General features: G+C 38.3%; 1 protein-coding gene across 1 annotated transcript in view; it reads left to right on the top strand.

Annotated features, from left to right (window-relative positions):
• The first annotated feature begins 1210 nt into the window (after window positions 1–1210).
• Window positions 1211–21728, top strand: part of ERICH3 (glutamate rich 3) — an 85086-nt gene continuing 64568 nt past the window's right edge. The window contains exons 1-6 of the mRNA XM_068537547.1: window positions 1211–1299; window positions 7670–7763; window positions 10224–10349; window positions 14033–14104; window positions 15717–15845; window positions 20473–20631. Of these exons, the coding sequence (XP_068393648.1) occupies window positions 1211–1299; window positions 7670–7763; window positions 10224–10349; window positions 14033–14104; window positions 15717–15845; window positions 20473–20631 (669 nt within the window). The remainder of the gene's footprint in view (window positions 1300–7669; window positions 7764–10223; window positions 10350–14032; window positions 14105–15716; window positions 15846–20472; window positions 20632–21728) is intronic.

Here is a 21728-nt window from a genome sequence, read left to right as displayed (position 1 = left end):
GGTAAGCAGGATAATGGCCTCTAAAAGATGTCCATGTCTTAATCCTCAGGACATGTGAATATGTTACTTTACATGGCAAGGGAGGGATTAAGGTTGCAGATGGAATTAAGGTTGCTTAGCAGCTGATCTTAAAATAAGAAGATTATTCTGGATTAATCTAGGTGGACCCAATGTAAGTAAGCACAAGTGTCCCTAAATGGGAAAGAGGGAGGTAGAGGAAACAGAATCAGAGAGATGCCATCATGAGAAATTTTTGACTGGCTTTGGCATGGAAGGGGGCCAGGAGCCAAGGAATGTAGGCAGGGAATGTGGGCAGCCTCTAGAATGTGGAAAAGGAAAGAAAAAGAATCCCCCCTCAGAGCCTCCAGAAGGAATGCATCCCTGCCAACACCTTAATTTTAACCTAGTGAGACCTGTATCGGACTTCTGACATCCAGAACTATAAGATAATAAATTTGTGTTGTTTCCAAGCTACTAGCATGTGATAGTTTTGTACAGAGCAATAATAAATGAATACAAATCTCATTAATTCAGATGGGCTAAGTCACAACAGTTTGAGCTAAATAAAATTGGTTGTGTTAAAAACATTCTTTATGTTCTCTCTGAACAAGTGTGCCAGGTAATTTGTAGTATAGATTGCAGAAATATATATATTTAAGAGAGTAAGATGATTTAAAGATTTCGGTACATTGTTTTTATGCTAATGATATGGCTAATTATAAATGACAGGTATGTATTTGCTAATTTTCATCTGAAGAATTTTTATTTAAATTTTTCTTATCTCTGTACTAGAAATTGGTGGAATTATATCTCTGTGAATATTTAATGATTCACATTTTTCCATTATTAAACTTAGCATCCTGGTCCCCACCTTAGCAAGCCCTTATAAGTGTGTTTCACTGTGATTTGGTGTATGTTATCAGGAACAAGTTTTAGGTTACATAATCTTTGGCAAGTGACTTAACCTAAGTCTTGTTTTCCTCATCTACAAAATGGGACAGTTATGCCTTCTGTTATGGTCTCATGTTTGTATACTCCTCAAATTCGTATGTTGAAATCACAATCCCCAATATGATGCTATTTGGAAATGGGGTTTTGGGGAAATAGGTCATGAGGATGGAGCCCTTGTTATGGGATTAGTTTTCTTATAAGAAGAGACATCAGAGAGCTTGCCTCTCTCTTTCTCTCTGCCATGTGAACAAGTGAGAAGATGTGGCCATCTGCACACCAGGAAGAGGACCTTCAACAAGAATCCGACCATGCTGTCCCCCTGATCTCGGACTTGCAGCTTCCAGAACTGTGAGAAATGAACGTCTGTTGTTTAAGCCACCCAGTCTATTTCTGTTACAAAGCCTGAATAGACTAAGATAGAAATTGGTACCAAGAAGCGGGGTGCTGCCATAACAAATACCTAGAAGTGTGGAAGCAGCTTTGGAACTGGTAATAGGTAGAGGCTGGAAAAGTTGTGAGATGCAAAACCTTTTTTCTCCAACTTTATTGAGATATAATTGACATATAACATTGTGTAAGTTTAAGGTGTACAACGTGATGATTTGATACACATATATATTGCAAAATGATTTCCACAGTAAGTTTAGTTAATGCTACCACAGCCTCAAATAATTACCAAATTCTGTGGTGAGATCATTTAAGATCTACGTTCTTAGCAGCATTCAAGTGTGCAATACAGTGTTGTTAACTGAAGTCACCATGCTGTACATTAGATTCCCAGAACTTATTCATCTTATAATCAGAAGTTTGTACCCTTTGATCAACATCTCCCTATTTCTCCCACCCTTGAGCCCCTGGCAGCCACCATTCTATTGTGTTTATATGTTTGGATTTTTTAGATTCCACATATAAGTGAGATCATACAGTGTTTGTCTTTCACAATCTGACTTATTTTACTTAGCAGAATGCCTTCAAGGTCTGTTCATGTCACAAATGGCAAGATTTCCTTATTTTTTATGGCTGAATAATATTCAAGTGTATGTGTGTGTGTGTGTGTGTATGTGTGTGTATCACATTTTCTTTATCCATTTATCTGTTGATGGATACTTATGTTGTTTCCATGTCTTGATTATTGTGAATAATGCTGCAATGAACATGGGGGTGCAGATACCTTTCTGAGATAGTAATTTTATTTCCTATATATATGTACCCAGAAGTGGGTTGCTGGATCATATGGGAGTTCCATTTTTAATTTTTTGAGAAACCTCCATACTGTTTTCCATAGTGGCTATGCCAATTTAAATTCCCACCAACGGTGCATAAGGATTTCCTTCGCTCCACATCCTTGGCAAAACATGTTATCTCTTGTCTTTTTGATCATAATCATCCTAACAGGTGTGAGGTAATATTTCATTGTGGTTTTGATTTGCATCTTCCTGATGGCTAATGATGCTGAACACCTTTTCACGTACCTGTTGACCATTTGTATGCCTTCTTTGGAAAAATGTCTATTCAGATCTACCCATTTTCTAATCTGATTATTTGGGTTTTTGTTTTTGCTATTGAGTTGTATGAATTCTTTATATATTTTGGATATTAACCACTTATCAGATATATGGTTTGAAAATATTTTCTCCTGAAGGGACTTTTAAGGTGATTCTGAAGAGGGAGCTGGAGAGGAAGCATCCATCTTCTTACACAGCACATCATGTACAGAACATCGGTAGAAATATGGATGGTAAAGGCCATTCTGATGGAGTCTCAGACAGAAATGAGGAATATGTTATTGGACACTGGAGGAAAGGTGATCCTTGTTGTAAAGTGGCAAAGAACTTGGCTGAATTGTGTGAGTGTCCAAGTGTCTTGTGGAAGGCAGAACAATCGAGGCATAGACAGGGAGGTTAAGTCACGTGCTCCTGGTTGTGGAGCCAGTAATGGTGGAGCCAGGATCGGACTGGAGCTGGAGTCTTGACCACTACATCCCTCTCCCTCCACAGAAGTAGACAGTGTGGGGCCCAGCATGCTGGGAGAGAAGGTTGGGGTTCAAGAGATTCTATCAGTATGGTCCAGGATACCTTACCCTCATCATGTTTTCCTTGGACTCACTCATGTTGAGCAATAATCTTGTTTTGGAGCTTTTCTATTTTAGGAAGATGGAAGAGCTGTGACAGTTAGATATTGCTCACGTTCCAGAGGCCTGAAAGCAAACGAATGAGACTACGTATGTGGAAGAGCTTTGTAATCTTCAGAATGGGATAGAGATACTATACTCCTTCCCCAGCTGAAGGTGCGGTGTCTGACATGGGGACACTCAGTACCTATTTGTGAAAGAATTAACCTATGACAGAGGAAGAAATCAAGTACACACACACACACACACACACACACACACACTGTATGTGCATGCATACCTCCCCACTGAATTGGGAGCACTGTGAGTGTAGTGTCTCTGCCATCTCTGGATCCCTGGTGCTGTACAGAATGCCTTGAGAATAGTACACAATAAATGTTTCCTGATTAATATGATAGTGCCTTTCCTGTTAGTCTGGGTTTCTATGGAATACTCTTTCTCTCTTTGGGGGCAAATGGAGGGCTTGTTAGGAATTGACCTTATTAGTTCAGAGCCCCAATTACGTCATCTACATGGTGGGCAGCAGGGGTTCAGGGGTCGAGCATTGAAAGGCTATAGCTGGGAAGGCGGCTCTCCCAGTGACTCAGCAGCTGCTCCTTAATACTCAGTGGATTGAAGTGGAGGAAATGGGAACCATCATAGAGATAGGGTTGCTTTATTTCCTGGGGGACAATTTCTTCCAGTGCGTTGAGCCGGAAAGGAGGTCTTTCTCTACCCAGTGAACAGGGGTTGGTAAATAGTCTTGTCCACCATATAAAGAAGCCAATGAGTTGGGCTGGTCTGGCCAATTAGTTATGGGCCTTTGTGTGAACAGCATGGCTTTTGAGTGATGTGGTCACAGTGGCCGGGTGGTCGCTGTGACCAAGGTGGTTGTTGATCTTATGGATTGGAACAGGAGAGGGTCACAGGACTGAGGCAGCATGACCATGAAGTCCAGCTTTGGCAACAGATGCAGGCAGTAACTTACAAGGGGAGTAGAATACTCAAGGTGCAACACAATCCGAAGCCCAGGTGAGGCGACCTCATCTGGCCCAGGGTTGTGCCGAGTGCAAGGAAGAAATGTGCGTGGTGAGGAGAAACAGTAGCAGTGAGTGGAGAGGACAAAGGCAGAAAGATCAGAAAAGCTCTACTAAATCAAAGTGTGGCTGGGTCAGTAAAGCTCTTGTAACTCAGTACATGCAAAGGGAGGCTGCAAACCCATACCAAGCACCCATGAAGAGGAGCAGAGTGGAAAGGAGGTGACAGATCATGGTTGTGACTGAGCCACAGGATTATTACCCTCTCCCTGTGAAGGAGGCTTGATGGTCAGAATGAGGTTGACATTTATATGTAGACCGTGGAAATGTTTGCATTAGCTGCTGTCTCAGTTTGTTCAGGCTGCTATACAGAATGCCACAAACTGGGTGGCTTAAACCACAGAAATTTATTTCTTACAGGTCTGGAGGCTGGTAAGTTCAAGATCAAGGCACCAGCAGATTCAGTGTCTGGTGAGAACTTGCTTCCTTGTTCACAGATGGCCATTTTCTTCCTGTGTCCTCACATGGTGGAAGGGACATGGGAGCTTTCTGGAGTCTCTTTTATAGGGTGCTGATCCCATTCATGAGGGCTCTACCCTCATGACCTAGTCACCTCCTGAAGGCCCCATCTCCTAATACCATCACATGGGGGGGAATAGGGTTTCAACCTATGAATTTTGGGGGGAAACATACATTCAGTCCATAACAACCATTTTACTAAACCTGTATATAATTTAGTATAGTTTTGTTAGCAAACAATTCATTTATCTAAAGTTTCAGTTAAAAAAATTAAGGCATTGTCTGAAAAAGAAATGGCTGAGCCTGGGGAGACCCAGCTGGTTATTATTCATAGTCATGGAAAAAGATGCTCTAAAAATGGCCTCCCAAACAGGGACCCTCAATCTTTCCTAAACAGGAAGAGGTGAGAAAATCATTGTGTGCAAAGATTTCAACTCGCCTGGATCTATTCCACTTGTCAGTAAGACCGGAGGGGAATCACACACACAGACTCATTCAATAGGAGCCTGAGAGAGCAGAATTAGAATGAGGTGGTGCCAAAGCTGGCTAAGCTTTGTTATCAAGACCTAAATATTAAAAATGTTTCAAAGTCTGAATTAAAAGAACGGGATATTTTACAGTCAATAGGGAAGTGGAGGTCCACGTTATCTTAACATTTTGACCCTACTACATTTAATCAGGGTTTTAGCACTCATAGCTATTCCAAAACTATTGATTTTTTAAAATGTGAGCCTGAAAAACAGACAAAAGACTATATATGATATCAGTCTAATGATTTATCTTAAGAATCGGTGAACTGTGGAATCATGATTGTTAGGACTGAAAGACACCTGCTCACCTTTCTGAAATGAGTTGCTGAAAAGGTATTCTGAGATTCAGAAAGGGTAAGGGATACAACATTGACCTTTTGGAGACAGGAAACCTTTGATGAACTGTAGGACACCAAGACGGTTCATTTAAAAGGTGGTTTCAAAGCATTATCCGGGGCTGGTTTTGTATGTGCATTACTGAAGCTCTCAGGTTGTCTTTTTACGTAAACCCAGTGAAATAATGGTTTCTGCAGCTGTTCATGGGTCTGCAACTCTCATGTGGCACCTTGGCTCCTGGGCTTTGTAACTGCTTTTCAGTCTCTTTTGTGGACAAAATTAAACTTTCCTTACCATTTGACAGCATGGAACTTTCCTGAGATGGGCATTAAGGAGAAAAGAGACAGGAAAAGATCACCAATACCATCTCCATGTAATTAAGGCAGTGCAAATAGCTAAATAAAATTGTTGCTAATGATATTTACTCGATTCTATGAGTCCCTGTTCTTGTTTCAGAATAAGTTAGGGATCAGCTGCTCATGAAATGTATAGATTATAAATCTTTGTGGCAGGTAATAGGGTGTGCATTTTTTTTAGGACAACTTTATGTTAAGACCATGTTTAGGCTTGCGTGTTTTCTTTCTGTCCCTCTGTCTCTTTGTGTCTCTCTATATACACACACTCACATTTATATGTGTGTGTGTGTATATATATATATACACACACACACACACGGATGCACCTGCATGCATACATGTATACATACATGTATATGTATATGTGTGCCTGCTTTCATAAGATAATAATTAATGAAGGATAGGTTAAAACTTAGAAAAAGTAGTTTCAAATTTTGATTTATAGACTTATATTGACTATGTAACCAAGGAACCAATTTGTCCTCTTTTAAATGAAAGACCGTAAAGATCAGCAGTAATCTATGAACTTTATTTTTTTGGTTCTGGGTGTGGAATTAATGAAATTGTCTGGATCTATATGTGGAAGTTAACACTTCTAAACTGCTGAGCTTAAGCTTAGCTTGAAATTTATACCAGTAAGAATGAGTCCCAAACAAAATTGTATCTTCATGTGTTGAACACATCATTATTTAGGTACATAATATATAAGTAAGGATGCTGAGAATAATGCACCATCCTGGCCTTCAAATCTAGCAGAGGTATTGGAGGAGGTCGTTGAAAGGATGTGACCGCCTCAAGCCAGACCTGGGCAATCAGAGGCTCCTCACCCTCTCCCCTGTCCTTGGAATGCATACGTTCTGCCCACCATTCCCACAGTGGGGACCATTTTCAAGGGTGCAGACTTAAGAAAGCAATATGTTGTGGAGATCATCGGGACCTTGTACATGATTGAACCCAGTTACGGCCTCTATATAAAATTTGAGATTCTGATGGGCAGGTGTGGAGAGCTACTCATCTTGCAGCTGCCCAAGACAAGCCTCTTAAGGAAGTTCCTTTGCTTATTAAACCTGCCACTTACCAATCTGGAGTGGCTGCCTTTTTTTTCACTCTTCCCTTGCCCTCTGTGTGTGGGCACCAGTTTGCGAACCAACAGGAGTAGACTAAGAGATAAGCAGTAACATATTGTGGATGTGTAATGGAACTCAAGTTCTTAGAGGAACAGAGTGGAGGGTAACACAGCACACCCAGTTTGTATCAGGGGATGTTTCTTGGGTGAAGAGATGCTCGTGCATCACAGATGTTCTCCATTAGCTAATATCTGCTGAGGGAAAGGACTTCCCAGTAGTGGGACTGTACATCGTGTCCTGAAGACAGGAGAGAATATGTCCAGGGAGTGCAAGGAAGTTTGAGTGACTAGAATTTAGGGTGTGTAACCAGAGGCTGAAGGGTCCTCTGAAGACGCCCCTACTTTTCCATCAGGCTTCCTCCACGAAGACTTTCTTGACAACTGGTGTTGGTGGTCTCCTTCTCTGTGTCCCCACGATTTTTTGCATGTTTCTATTATTGGATTTTTCATAACCAATTTAATTGTTCATGTCTGATTTCCATACTTGTCTGTGGGATAAAACAGCATCAGGGCTGTCTCCCAGTCCTTATCATCAAACCTAGAAAACAGTAGGTGCTCAATACCTGTTTTTTAAACACATACGTAAATGACTGGCTGGCTGGATGAATGAACGATTATGCACAGTTTGGGGATGAGAGTCAAGAATTGCCTTGGTTATCAAGCAACACTTCATAAAACCTAATGGTTTCATTTTTCTGTTCCAGATTACTTGCAGCATATAATAGTCTTACGGATAAACACCTGGCTGGATATTTTAACAATACAAGGATAAGGCGGCATCTCTTGAGATCAGGGCTGGTAAGATTTGGTCTCATTTCTACCTGCCCTCTTGTTTCATTAAATCCAATAATTCCCTATCCTTTCTGGTTTTCTCTTTGAGCTTATTGGTGACATCTTTTCCCTTCCCTCATTTTAGAAAAATGACTTCCTTTCCAAAGCTCTGACTTATCTATTTGAGGCTGTGTTTCAAAAGATAGGAAGAGAGGTCATGATGGCTGCTAAGGCAACTTATAAATTATTGAGGAAAATCCCTGTGAGTTTTCAACAGCATATGTCATTTGTTTATTTACCCACTCATTTATTCAACCCATATTTATTGAACATATTGTATAAACCAGGAACTGTTAGGGAGTAAGGATAGAAAAGACTTTACTGTCTTCAGGAAAAAAATATTGTTTTTAATAATCACAGGATATGGTGTGGAAGACATGAACAGTTCAAAATTTTCCTTTAAATTTTTAAAAACTCTTTCATTTCATGTGATGGTTTATTGATACATTAGTGTCTTTCGTTAGCTCCAAAACTATCATTTCCAGAAAATTTCCACTTCTCTAAATGTCTATAATGTAAAGCCTTTAAAAAACACTGTAGTTTTCCATTCAAAGTAAGGGGTGTGGTTATAGAAAGTGTGACTAACAATTTTAGCTGTTTACTTTCTTAAAACACTGTGGGTTTCCTTAACTGTTGTTGCCATGGTGTTGAAAGGATATGCACTGCATTTCTAATTGTTGTTTATGTGCTTGGCAGTCTGTCTGGGTAGTTCTCAGAGAGCCTGCTTTTTGTCTCCTGGGGCTTTGTTATCAGACAGACCTGGCTGAAACCTGGCTTCTGCCATTTACAAGACAGAATGTTCAGCAAAACACTTAACTTTCTCAGCTCCAACTTCTTCAGTTGAAGGAAGATAATAAAGATAATGATACCCCGCCCTCAAGATTGTTGTAGCAATTAGAGATGTGTAATAAATGGTTGTTGTAATTGTTGTGGTTACCATTAACACTACTTCTTCAGATAAAAGTCTGTGAGCTTCATATATAAATGGGAAGGACTTTGTATTTACTTATCAACGTCATTAACAAGCACTTATTGAACACTGATTATGTGCATGGCAACTCAAACAGGAAGGACACAGCCCTTTCACTAGAGCAGTTCAGATACAGTCCCTGAATCAGGAGTGTTCGGCATCGCCTGGGAACTTGTTAGAACATGCAAATTCTAGAGCCCCAGCCCAGATCTGTTGAGTCAGAAACTGTGGGGTGGCGTCCATCAGTCTCTTTCAACTTGTCTTCCAGTTGATTCTTCAGATGCTGGCTCAAGTTTAAGAACTTCTGACCTATAGGAGCTTCCAGTCTAGTTGGGGAGATTAGATACTCCCAGAGGAGAAATATCAATGACAAGTTACTTGCTAAGGGAGGGGCAGTGCAGGAAGTTCTCAACAATTTTTCCTGGTTGGATAGTCATGACATGATATCCCATGGACAACACATTTCAAAGACCGTAACTGAGTTTTTCGTAATTCCAAGCACACTTTCTATAACCACACTGCTTTCTTCCATTAGAAAATGCATTCATAAAAAAGATGATCAATAACCAATCACTCGTAGCACAACTCTAGCTGATCTTGATACTCCAATATGTTGCAACAACAGTGCTAAAAAACTAGTTATCAAAATTAAGAAATATGTGGACTTGAATTAAGTATGAAAAGAAGAGCAGGGTTTAAATAAGTGAAAAGGAAGATGAACATTCCAGGAAAGATAACATCCTCAGTTTAGGGAAGATGTAGAAAAATAGAACAAATATGCACACAGGAAGGAATAAAAGAAAAACAAGTAAATAAAATTCAGAAACTATCACTCCTGGGACTTGCAGTGATGTCACTTGAAACCAATCTGAAATACTTTATATCTGCAGTACTGTATAATCTGAAAATATCTGAATCACAGCAAATTAAATTACATTCTGGGCTAGAGAGTGAAAGAAGAAAAGCAGTGTGAAAACAATGTAATGAAACCAATTATTTTAAAAACAAATTGATGAGATCCTCTGTAGCTTACATGTTTTGCCCTTCAAAGTATTTCCTGTGAGATCATCAGTCCCGTGATCACTGCTCCTATTCACTGTTTCAAGGTAGCACCCCACGCCTTCTTCCCGAACGTGTTCAAAAAAAGAAATGAAAAGAACACCTGGGTTCCATTAAGGGAAAATTGTTACTCTAATGAAAACCTTGTTTTAAACGTCAAGTGCACCACCTGTATGTGTTTTCACAATGATGGGTATATGAGACTGCCTTTCTCTTTTGTTTCCTTATGAAACATTCATTAAAAGTGAAAGTTTATCAGCCATAGCACTACACCTCATTAGCCTTAAAAGACGCTGCTTCCTTCTCTGATCAACTGACGGTCCATCTCTCTCTCTTAGGGAACTAACAATACATTTTCTGCTTTGTATTTCTATGTATGTTTTATTTATTCATGACAGATCACAAGAAATGGAAGAATACTTTCTGAAAAGGAATACAAACTAAATATCATGAAGAGGAATCACCAAAAATATATCCGGGAGTGCTTAGCCCAGGCTATTTTCCATAAGGTTCTTGATATGGAGGTACAAGTATTAACTATTTTCTTTACAACTGATATTTATTAATATGATAATTAATAATACTTTCTGTACCCAGAAGCAGGGGAATTCTTCCTATATTTCATTAAAAAGGAATGGAACAAGGTGACCTGAGAAATACTCTATATCTTTCTAGGTAGTGAGGAGACAAGACACTGAAGTAAGCATTTCTTCATTTCAGTTGGGGAAAAATATGGACATCATTGTATATTTTGTGATATTTAATTTAACAAATGTAGAGTTTTAATCCATAATGGCTACTTTAAAACATACCAGCCCTCACCATCTGCACCTCAATTTCCATTTGCTAAAAAAAAAAGTGACATCTGTTTAAATATCAGTAATTCCACTGCCATGAATTATTTCGGATTTGTTATTCTTTGAAGGCTCCGAAGCTCAGCCGTATGCTAAATTTCAAGGAGCAGGCATTGAAACATCTGCTGTCCCTCCTACTTTAGGCCACATTGGTCAGCACAGATTCACAACCCAAGTATCAACAACTTTTTTTCAGTCTGACATGGCATTTTTAGAAGGATATCTAGCTAACTTGATAAATTATTTTAGCCTCGCTCCATGGAACTTGTAGTTTCAAGCATCAATGCCGTTTTAATGCCTGTGAAAAAGCATGTCACTTCTCGGCTTGACCAAGTAGCAGTAAATCAGAAAACTTGGCTCATAAAACCATTGACCTGTGGGTGCACTAAACATTTATGACCAACTGTAGAATCATCAGTAAACCAATACTAAGTGTAGTGCCACTCAAAATATTTATTATTATGCTACTATTAAATTGAGCAATTGTTGTGCTCTCTTCAGATGTACATGATTTGTTCATTTAGGAATTCAGTTTGTGATTTATGTCATGTGCATGAATTACATAGAATCATTGTTTATGGCTCCCAAATTCACTTCTTTATAAAAGTATTCGTTGGAATTCTACAACTAATGTTGAAAAAATAGTACAGTGTAAAATTAATTATACATAATTTCAAACTTAATCAGTAGGCACCAAGTTCTGTCTTAGCCTTGATTCTTGAACTTTCGTTTTCCAAAATTTCCTATAATGCGCACATCATAACTGTTAAATGTGCTGTTATTAAAGAGTCTTTGTGTATTCTTAAAGTTTGGAATAAATAGCTTAGATAAATGTTAATGTGTAATATATAATTTTATATAATATATAATCTATTAATATAATTTAAAAAGAAAATATTTCTAAATTGTTACATTTGTCTCACATTTAGTTTATGCTGATGCTGTTTACTAATGTTGTTGTATTACTAGTCACATATTCATTCATGCAATAAACATTAATTGCAAGCTTACCATGTACCAGTATGGGGCTATGTGATGTAGCTGTGAGATATAATTTTTAAAAAAATGCTGTAGGAAGTGATCAAATGCTAGAAGAGAGGAACAAATAGACTGAGCTCAGAAAAGAAGGGAATGATGACTTGCCTCTGTGAGAGTCAGAGGAAGCTGAACAGAGGTCCTGCTTTTTGAACTGAACCTGGAGGACTGAATGAAACTTGACATGAAAAGATAAGCAAGGCATTCCAGAGAGTGAAGACAGCAGGTGTGAAGTTACAGAGATGTGAGGGGATATTGTGGATGGAAAGGAAAGCTCACTGAGGCCAGACTACACTGTGAGTTGGTTGAAAGCGTGGCAGGAAGTGACACTCTCCAATAAGTTGGGGTCCTGTTTCTGGAGGCCTTCAATTCCCAGCTAGGTTTGTAGTGTAGGTGAGGAAGCAATGAAACATTTTTCAGCATGGAGTGAAATAAATGAGCAGAGCTGTTTTAGAAAGATGATGTTGCTAAAAATGTGGAAGATGGATTAATGAGCTGGAGAAGATCGCAGGTGGGAGGTCAACTAGGCAGCTGCTGCCAGAGGCTGTGGGCTAACAGCAGTAGTGGACGTACTGGGGCGATGCCGCCGTCCACAGGGATCTGGAAGAGGGAGAGAGACCGACACCGCCTGCATGAGGAGCGGGGAAGGAGACACCCAGGGCCACTCTGAGGTTTCTAGCTTCGTGCTGTGTGCGTTGCAGGAAATTGGGAAGAACAACATGGGCTAGATAAGAACCTTCAAACGGTGGGAAAACCTGATAGAGTGGTGTCCTGGAAGCCAGGAGGGTCTCAAGCTGCAGAATGGTTCAATAAGATGACTACTGGGAGGTTTTTATGAACAAAAAAAGCCAAACAGGAAGTTAGTGTCAGATAGACCAAGATTCAAATTACAGTTCCACCACTGACTAGATGTATGACCTGGGGCAAGTTCACGACCCTCTGCTTCAGTTTCTTCATTTGTAAAATGAGACTGCTTAGCAATTGGAATTGTTCAAGAAGAGACGATGCACGCGAAGCACTTTCCCAGCGCACAGATATGCACATAATGTGAGCTTGATCAATAAAACTGTGTTTCTGTGCAGTTCTGCATCCTACTTTTATCAGCATTACATGTATTTTCCATTTTTTAAACAAAATCTTAAGGCTGAATCATATCCCATTGTATATATGTACCACATCTTCTTTATCCATTCATCCATCGGTGGACCTTTAGCTTGCTTCCACGTGTTGGCTATTGTGAAAACTGCTGCAATGAACATGGGATTGTAGAATATTTCAATTCTTGAATATATACTCAGGCGTGCAATTGATGGATCATAGGGTAGTTCTAATTTTGATTTTTTAGGAACCACCATGCTCTTTTCCACAGTGGATGCACCAATTTACATTCCCAACAACAATGTACAAGGTTTCCCTTTTCTCCACATCCAACTTATATGAGAAATATAAACTAGTCAAACTCATAGAGGTAGAGGGTGAAATGGTGGTTGCCAGGGCCTGGGGGAGAGGAAAATCAGGAGGTATTACTTAACAGGGATAAAGTTTCAGTTATGCAAGATGAATAAGCCCTAGAGATCTACTATATAGATCTATTGCATATAGTTAACAATACTGTGTCGTATACTTAAAAATTTGCTAAGAGGATAGATCTTAAGTGTTCTTATCACAAACTAATAATAATAAAGAAGGTGGGAGGAAACCTTTAGATGTGATGGATATGTTTATGGCATAGATTGTAGTTGAGAGTTTCACAGGTATATACTTATCTCCAAAGTCATCAAGTTATATACATTAAATATGTACAACTTTTTGTATGTCAATCATACCTCAGTAAAGTGCTTTAAAAAGCAAAAACAAAAACAAAACAAAAAACCCCAAAATCTTTAGGAACCTTATTTTAATAATTATATTCTATTCCATTATATGGATGGGCCAAAAACTTAAACCATTCTCTTTAAAGTTTATGTTGCTCCTGAATTTTTGCTTTGAAGGAAAAGAAAAACAACCTTTCAGACGACATATTTGTGCATAAAACATTTTTTTTTTATTATTCAGACTTCTCCCTAGGTTTAGAAATGAAAGTTATGGGTTACAGCGTAGGAACACTTTTAACTGCCTAATGTAGGTTAGGAATTGGCTTTCCAAAGAGTTGTATCAATTTATATTCCCACTTGCACACTTATGCAGGTGATTCTTCTCCATCTCAATGACAAGAGGGGTAAATGAGAATACAGTTAGATAGTGGGATTATTTTCCTCTAAAAATTTCTTTGCTATAATTGATATGATTCTTTCCTCCACTCTTTCCTGTATGCTTAGCGTTACCATCAGCTTGAAATTAAAAAGAAACTGGAGACATTAGCTAGGAAGGAGCGAATTCAGAGATTTAAGGTAAGGAGCAACGTAACTCTTTTACTTATAATATTATTTTATGATTTTGAAGGCCAATGGTACTATTATTGAAGTGGCTTGGGGGCACTTTATTTTGGGGTAACTCATAACTGAGGTCAAATGATCGTTCCACCAAGCTTAAATCTTGGCCACTATTATTCCAGAAGATCATGACAAAATAGGAGCTGCTGTGCAAGAGAAACTGTATAAGACACAAGTCATTGAAAGAAAAACTTGAAACCGTTCTTCTCAAGTTTGAAATTTTGCTTTTGTATTTTCTTGATTGATTTGTGATAGAGGCCAAAAGATTTGTTTGTCATAAAAGGTAAAAATAGATGGTGACATTCCCAATGTGATGGAAAATGGGGCATTTTAAGAATTATCCAATGGTACATTTTCATGTGAACGTGACCCTTGAAAATATATGGTAGGAAAGATCTACGTTAGCAAACAAAAGCATAAGATTTAGACATTTTGTGAAGGCATTTTAAAATTCCTTGTTTTTTACTTTTGCATTTGATATTTCATCTTTGCAGTCAACTTAGGAGATGTGTAAATTTAAATCAAGAGATGAAAGATTCAATTAGGCATGCTTGAAAGGTTTCAGTTTAGGTTGGCAGTTTTACTCAATTTCTTGAGCCATTCAAACCCACGTGTTGTTCTTCATTTTCAGGGTATTACAAATTTGGGGCTTAAGACACATTCCACAGACTGATGAATATTCGTAAGGCTTCTGTGGAATAACTCGCCGTAGGAAACAGTAATTTTTCCTCTTGCCTGATAGACTCAAATCTATTTTATCTTAGTCAAAACATACTCTTATTACAAAACTGTTGTTAAATAACAGACAGTAGGTCAGTTTTTCAAAATCAGAAAAGTTGGTGTGTAGAGATTTGTGGTTAAGTCAACTTTACCAATAGTGTCCTATATCGAGGACTGATAGATTCCATACTTTATCTGCTGAAATGTTGATGGAAAAAATAGTTACTGGAAAATGGTTCCTGAAACAGTGTTCTATTCACTCTCACCCAGATTGTCAGACACACTAACCAGATACATGGGCACATTATAGCATTGGCAGAAATTCCTGATAGACACTTCATTTCCTCTGTACGATTTTTATTCGTAACATTTTCACCTATAACTGCACTTGGTGAAAGACCTATATTTTAGGTCCCCCATATGTAATATATAACCCTTTGCTTATGGCATTATTTAGTAATTTTTTAAGGCAGAAAAGTAATACTTTCTGGTAGTCTCTACTAATCAGAGTAGTGAGGAACACTGTGCTTCTTGTAATGATCTGCTTAAAGCAGATTAATAAATATTATTGCTGAAACTAAGGATACACTGCATCTGTAGCTATTACTGTGAGCAGAGCTATTTCTTTGGATAAAGCATACTCAATTTCCTGCCTTTCACTACCACACCTAAGTGCCCAGTACAGCTGTGGAAACATCTCCTGATTATCATGATGGTCCTCAGAGGGAGTACTTTTGAAAAGAATGAGACAGAACTTCTCTAGTCCTATAACACCTCTTATCTGGCAGGCACTAACGTAACCTAGATTACTAATTATGCATCGGTTTGTTAAATCACTTTCTTATTCCAGGGAGAGCACACAGAATGGACTATAGGAAATAACATGCCAATCCTGTCTCCCCGCCCCCCAGTTGGCCCCAAGACTAACCATGGCCATAGTGTTCTGGTTGATGAAGGACATTCCAGTCCAGTAACACTGGTGAGTCACGTTAATAGCACTCTGACCTGCACCATGCCAACTAATTAATTCATGATTTTGTATTACTCTCAGAAAGAACGCTCTCTGGGTACATGGTTGTATCATCTTGGGAATCCTACTGAGTGAAAACATAATCTTGTATCCATTCAACTCTGTCTTCACTGGTTGTCCCGCCTTCATTCACTATCACCCCTGTCAAATCCATTTTGTTACTGCTAGATTAGTTTTCTTAAAGTGCAGATTACTTATGTTACTTACATGCCCAAATACCTTCACTGGCTCTGTGTCACCTATAGAAAAGCCCAGACTCTTGCACCTGACATTTAAGACCCCAAGCCACATGACATCAATTTAGCTAACCTAATACTTTTCCCCACGATTACCTTTAGCACCCTACAATGCAGCACAATTGAACCATTGGTTGTTCCATGCATGTTCTATATTTTCTGACCTCTGGATTTTTTTCTTGCTGTTTCCTCTACTCTTACCTTATCTTAAAGCTTCTTTATGCATACAAGTTCAATGGTACTGCACAACATGTCGGGCCAGATACATCTGAGCTTCTTTTATCAAAAGTATATACACACAGTCTAAGATAAAAATAATTAAATGTACAGAAATTCTGTTTAAAGAAATTGCACACTGACATTTCATTCCACTTCGCTTCATTTATAACCTAGGAGTGGTATTTGCTTGAAGGAACATAAGGTAGCTTGAAACAATATAGATACAGGAAAAGACTTGCAAAATATTTCCTGGCGGTTGATGGTTTCAGCTTTAAATGAATTGATTTGATGACATCTTTATTCTGGCTTTGTGTGGCCTAATGTATTTCCTTGTTAGCGTGAACATTTTTTTGGATTGCACAATATTTGTAGAGGAAGTGCAATGCTTTCACAGATTATTGAAGTAGGTTCATCACATATAGTGTTAAGCTTTGACATTTTCAAAAGATAAATATGTTTTGACATTTCTCGATGAACAGCTCAAGTTATGAAAAGCAACCGTCTTCCCTTTGTTGTTATCATATTTCCAGGCTTCATTTAAATGTATATGTACACAAATAATTCTCTTATTGGGTGGCAAATTCACTAGACTCTCAAAAGCTTATCCTGGGTGAAACAAAAGAAACAAGGGCCATTTTCTATCTTCCCACCTGTTTCAGGGAGGAAAAACCCTTGAAAGGCTTTCTTTTCAATTTTCCAGCTGAACAGCCTCAATAAGTAGTTTATGATACATCCAGGAGATGTTAATGTGGCAGGAGTGAGAAAGTAATTTAAAAATTACAGGAACCACTGACACCAGCACTTTAGCAGCCTTTCTATCTGGTAAGCCAGGATTCTTCACTTGATCACCCCCTGCACTGCTGCTGCCTCATAGGGGATACCTATTGTGATCTTGGAATTGCAGTTCCCATGTTACAGAAATTCAAGTCCTTCTTTTTTCTTTTCCTAACTTGGTTACATATCCTCTGAATTGGATTCCTGACCTCCAGGTGCCATTGGGATAAAGATAATAATCCTTTTGGGATATTGCCATCCATTTTTCTCTTTAAAGTTTCTTGAGTGAATAAGGAGAGCATACGGTGAATAGTTACTTCACTTGGTCACTAATTGCACCTAAACTTTCAAAATAGCATGTAGGCTTTTAGCTGCACCATGCCATTAAAACGGTGGAAGTCATTCAACTAATTTTGTACATGCTTGGAAAATTCACCCCCAGAGATCTTCTACTAAGAATTAGAAATGCTCAGCTAAGCTGAGTAATCACCAGGTAGTCAATTTCAATTCACATTCTGGTACAGTTTTGAAAATGTTAAGCTACAGTGCCATATATATTCCAAGAAAATATATTACGAACAGTTGAAAATATAGCAAATTTAAGGTGGCTCCTGATGTGAACTACAACAGTTTGTAGTTCACAGCTGTTAGTTGAATGGCGCAGATTTGTTTTTAGAGATACATGTAATCGGTTAAACATTTGACTGCCACATTCATCTAACTGAATGCAAATGTGGGGAAGTAATATTTAGCACACAGCAGCCAATAGATCATGTTCTAGTTTAGAGTAACCTGCTTTCCAAGTCCTACATTCAGTGTTTTTGTGTTCAGTTGGATTTTTTTTTGACAGGAGTGGGTTTTAAGGCATATTTGTTTTACAGAGATTTGTTTGGATGATCTGATCCCTTTGTTCAGAAAACTTCTAGTCTGATTTCTCTTTGTGTGTTTTAAGACCTTTCACCTTTTGGCTCATAGAGGCTTATGTCTTTTTTCTTTAAACCAAACGCTGCTCTAGTCAGTCCACTTGGCTTCTTGTCTAGGTTTGTATGCGGAGACCAAAATAACGACTTTAACATAAGGATGCGCTCCCCGCCTCAACACACACACATGAGTCTCAGCTCCTGCACCATCTCTACTCTATGAGGCATCAAAAGCTCAGACTCCTTTTGTGTCGTTGATCTGCCAAATTTAGTGTGTTGCCTTCATCCACGCATACCAAGATGGTATATATATCACCGTGTGGCTCTTTCAGCCAGAGCGAAGGGGATAAGGGGAAAGTGAAGATGCATTTCTTCTTTCTAAGGGCATGATCTGGAAGTTTCATATAGCACTTCTGCTCACATCTTACTGGCCCAAACTGAGACATACATCTATATGGAGTTTCAAGAGACACTGGGAAATACAGTCTTTATTTGTGATAGCCATGTTCCCTAATAAATATTCTATTACATGAAGAAAGGAAAACAGATATTGGGGAATATTCTCTTTGCTCCCCTTCCCATGTCTGGCTCACAACTGGCTCTTCTTACTTGGATGTTCAAATTTACCATTCCTCTTTTCTCCTTATCATTTTCTTCTTTTGCTCATTCATTTGGATAAAATGTAATTACTTCTGTGAAACTTTAATTTTTACTAGTCTCATTGGCTTATTCCAAATAACTTTTAGTTCTAAGTTCTATTAGTTTTCAGGTATTTTGTTGTTATTGTCTCTTTGGCAGTATTTGTGTGGTTCATTTGACACTAATTGTCTTGTGTTGCTGTTTAGATGTTAAAACTTACTTAAAACTCTCACAGCGACTAGAGTTGGAATTCAATAAGTGTTGACGTAACAAAATCAGAGTTTTGGCAACATATAACATGCTTGTCAAGATGGCGCTAAGACCAACTTTTGGTTGGTGGGAGCTGCCCTATCACCATTTTTTATGTATTTATACAACACTTTGCCAGAGTTGAATATTTGTTGTCACCATTACACCGTGAGTCAATGTAATAAACCTTATTCATTAATCGTTTATATACTGTTGTTCTCACACTCTCTTACCCAAATTTGCATGTATTATTCTTAACAGGTTTTCTACTGTTTTATTGTAATAGAACAACTGGGCCAAACATCTTGTTTTTTCCATTTTTGAAACATTGCTGATCTTTATGCTAAAGTTACAATGTTCTGTCAGTGCTCCAAAAGACACATCTAATGCTCTGAACTGGCACTTTCGGTTTTCTCTGTAGTACATTCTTGATTAGAAAATGCATCAGTCAGGGTCTCAGCAGGAAACAGATGGCTCACACAAATAGGGTAATTAGGAAGGGTTTAATAAAGAAACTAGAAAGATGCAAGTGGGGTTAAGGAAAACCAACTGGGTATGTAAAGCATGCTGGGGTGAATACAATGGGGAACCACACCACATAGGCCTAGGGGGAAGGAGAGGACTTGGATACCAGAACCAGCTGGCAGGTTCTGGGAGAGGACTTCCTGATAGGAGCTGTGGACTTTGTTGGAGGGACCCAGCTGGCCCATTATAACCCTGGTTGGGAAGGGTCCAGGGGCATTAAGACCCCAGTCTCCTTCCCTCCTGTCTTTTGATCTCCTGCCAGTGGCTTTCGTTGGCCAAATCCAAATGGAATCCTGAGGTTAGTTGATTTAGTCCATAAAGAAATAACTCCCAGCAACCAGAGCAGAACAGAGAAGACAGAGAAGAGGGGCAAATGGAAACTATCCAGCCTGGAAAACATCTCCATTTTGACAGTGTTTTCCAAAGTTGCCAGTTACAATTTTTCAGTTTTGTTTTCCTAGTATTTCAAGGAAGAGGTTGAATAAATGGTAATGCATTAGAAGTAAGTATTTGCCTTCCCTCTTTTTGAATCGTATTGTATGCTTTCACTTCAGCACCAATCTTAAGACCTAAAGGACTCGTACTAGAGTTGATGTTGAAAACATTTAAACAGGAATGAGTTCATTTTAATCATAGGCCCTTAGATCTCTAAATTAGGAACATTATTCAACTTAACATTTAATTGAGCAAAGCCATTCAACTTACAGCATCAATTAGGTATTGTAAGCGAGTTCACAGTGTGAATAAAATACAGGAACCTAACAGAGAACATCTCCTTTATCCAAAATACTCTACAATTGCGGCAGTTAGGTATGTAGAGGACTGCCACACCATATGTTTTAACAAATACGTTGGGTCATAAGAATATGTATAATGGAAGGACATAATTAAAGGTTAATCTGTTCAGTAAAAAGGCACCATTAATTAGTCTAGGCAATTTGTTGAGCTATTAATTGGTCCTGGAGACATGTCAAGATACTAATTTAAATGGAATTTTTTTCCCTAATTGTCTAGACAGCCCCTCGACCATACACTGCCCCAGGAAATATGCAGCCTCCAATTCGATTACAACCTCTACCCAGTAATCCTGCAGTAGGAACTGCTCCAAAGGTAACTTCGGGGTCCAGATCAAAAACCTCATTGCTGGAAAATGAAGCTTCATTTCCCATTGGGGTAAATGCTTTTTCTTCACAGTCTTTAAGATGCTAGATTCAATTAATCTATTTAGTGAAATATATATTTTGCACTTATTAAGCACTTGCCATGTACATCTGTTTAATTATTTCTTACTTTAATTGGAAGGCCTATAATTTCTGTGTTATTGGGCAAAAGAGTAAGTAATAGATTTGTAATAATTTAAGATGATCTCTCATGAATTTGAAAGGTTGTGTGAAAAACAAAGAGGAACTTTTTATAGCTAGATATGACTTCTATCAGAATAGACCAAGTTTTGACTGCTTCCAAATTTTAAATGCATGAAACCTAGAAAATGAAACTTTCCAAGAATAGGTTTGCATTTGCATGCCGACTTACTTTACCATCAGTGTATGAAATTGCTTCAAGTTTGACTCTGGAGAAGGTTGGATATAGAAGGAAAAGAATGTCCATCTTTAAAAAAATCCTGAATTAATCACACACAGAAGCTTGACTATGCTTCCTTTTCAAGGTTATATCTCAGGTAATTTTCACTTATTTTAATAGAGCACAGGAAGGAGGTATGATAGCCATAAAATATGAGTTACTTAAAAGGGAAGGATAATTGGGACATTTAGTAATTAGGGAAGGTATTGTTTGTATTTTTAAGAGCAAGAAGAAACATTTGCCAGCTTAAGATAGAATCTGTGTTATGAGTACAATTGTAATTATGCTCAAATGGGTGAATTTAGCTCCATTAATTATTAGGAAACATATGACATATGAAATTAAGATATTTTTATCTAAAGCTGACAGATGACCTTGACACTAAGAAATTAATTCAGACAGATAAATTATTGTTTTTCACATTAAAAGTATAAATATAACCCTAAAATGATAAATAATATTTAAATCCATTTAATATGCTTTTCAGCTTGTGAAGCATTTTTCACAAACCTTACTTTAGTTAATTTAATAGTAGTTTCTTGGAAAGAAGGAGAAGTTATACCAAAAGTGGTGGCATTTTGTCTAGGACGACTGCTTAGAGCTAGGCGGGAACTTATTGGGTCATAAGCCAATTAGGTTGACACTTTCTTGGATCTGGTCTCCACTTTAAATGTCCAGAGATTTCCCAT

This window comes from Eschrichtius robustus, chromosome 3 (assembly GCF_028021215.1).
Source record: "Eschrichtius robustus isolate mEscRob2 chromosome 3, mEscRob2.pri, whole genome shotgun sequence".
NCBI lineage: Eukaryota > Metazoa > Chordata > Mammalia > Artiodactyla > Eschrichtiidae > Eschrichtius > Eschrichtius robustus.
The sequence above is the reverse complement of the archived record's forward strand: the minus strand, read 5'-3'. Positions and strand labels throughout refer to the sequence as shown.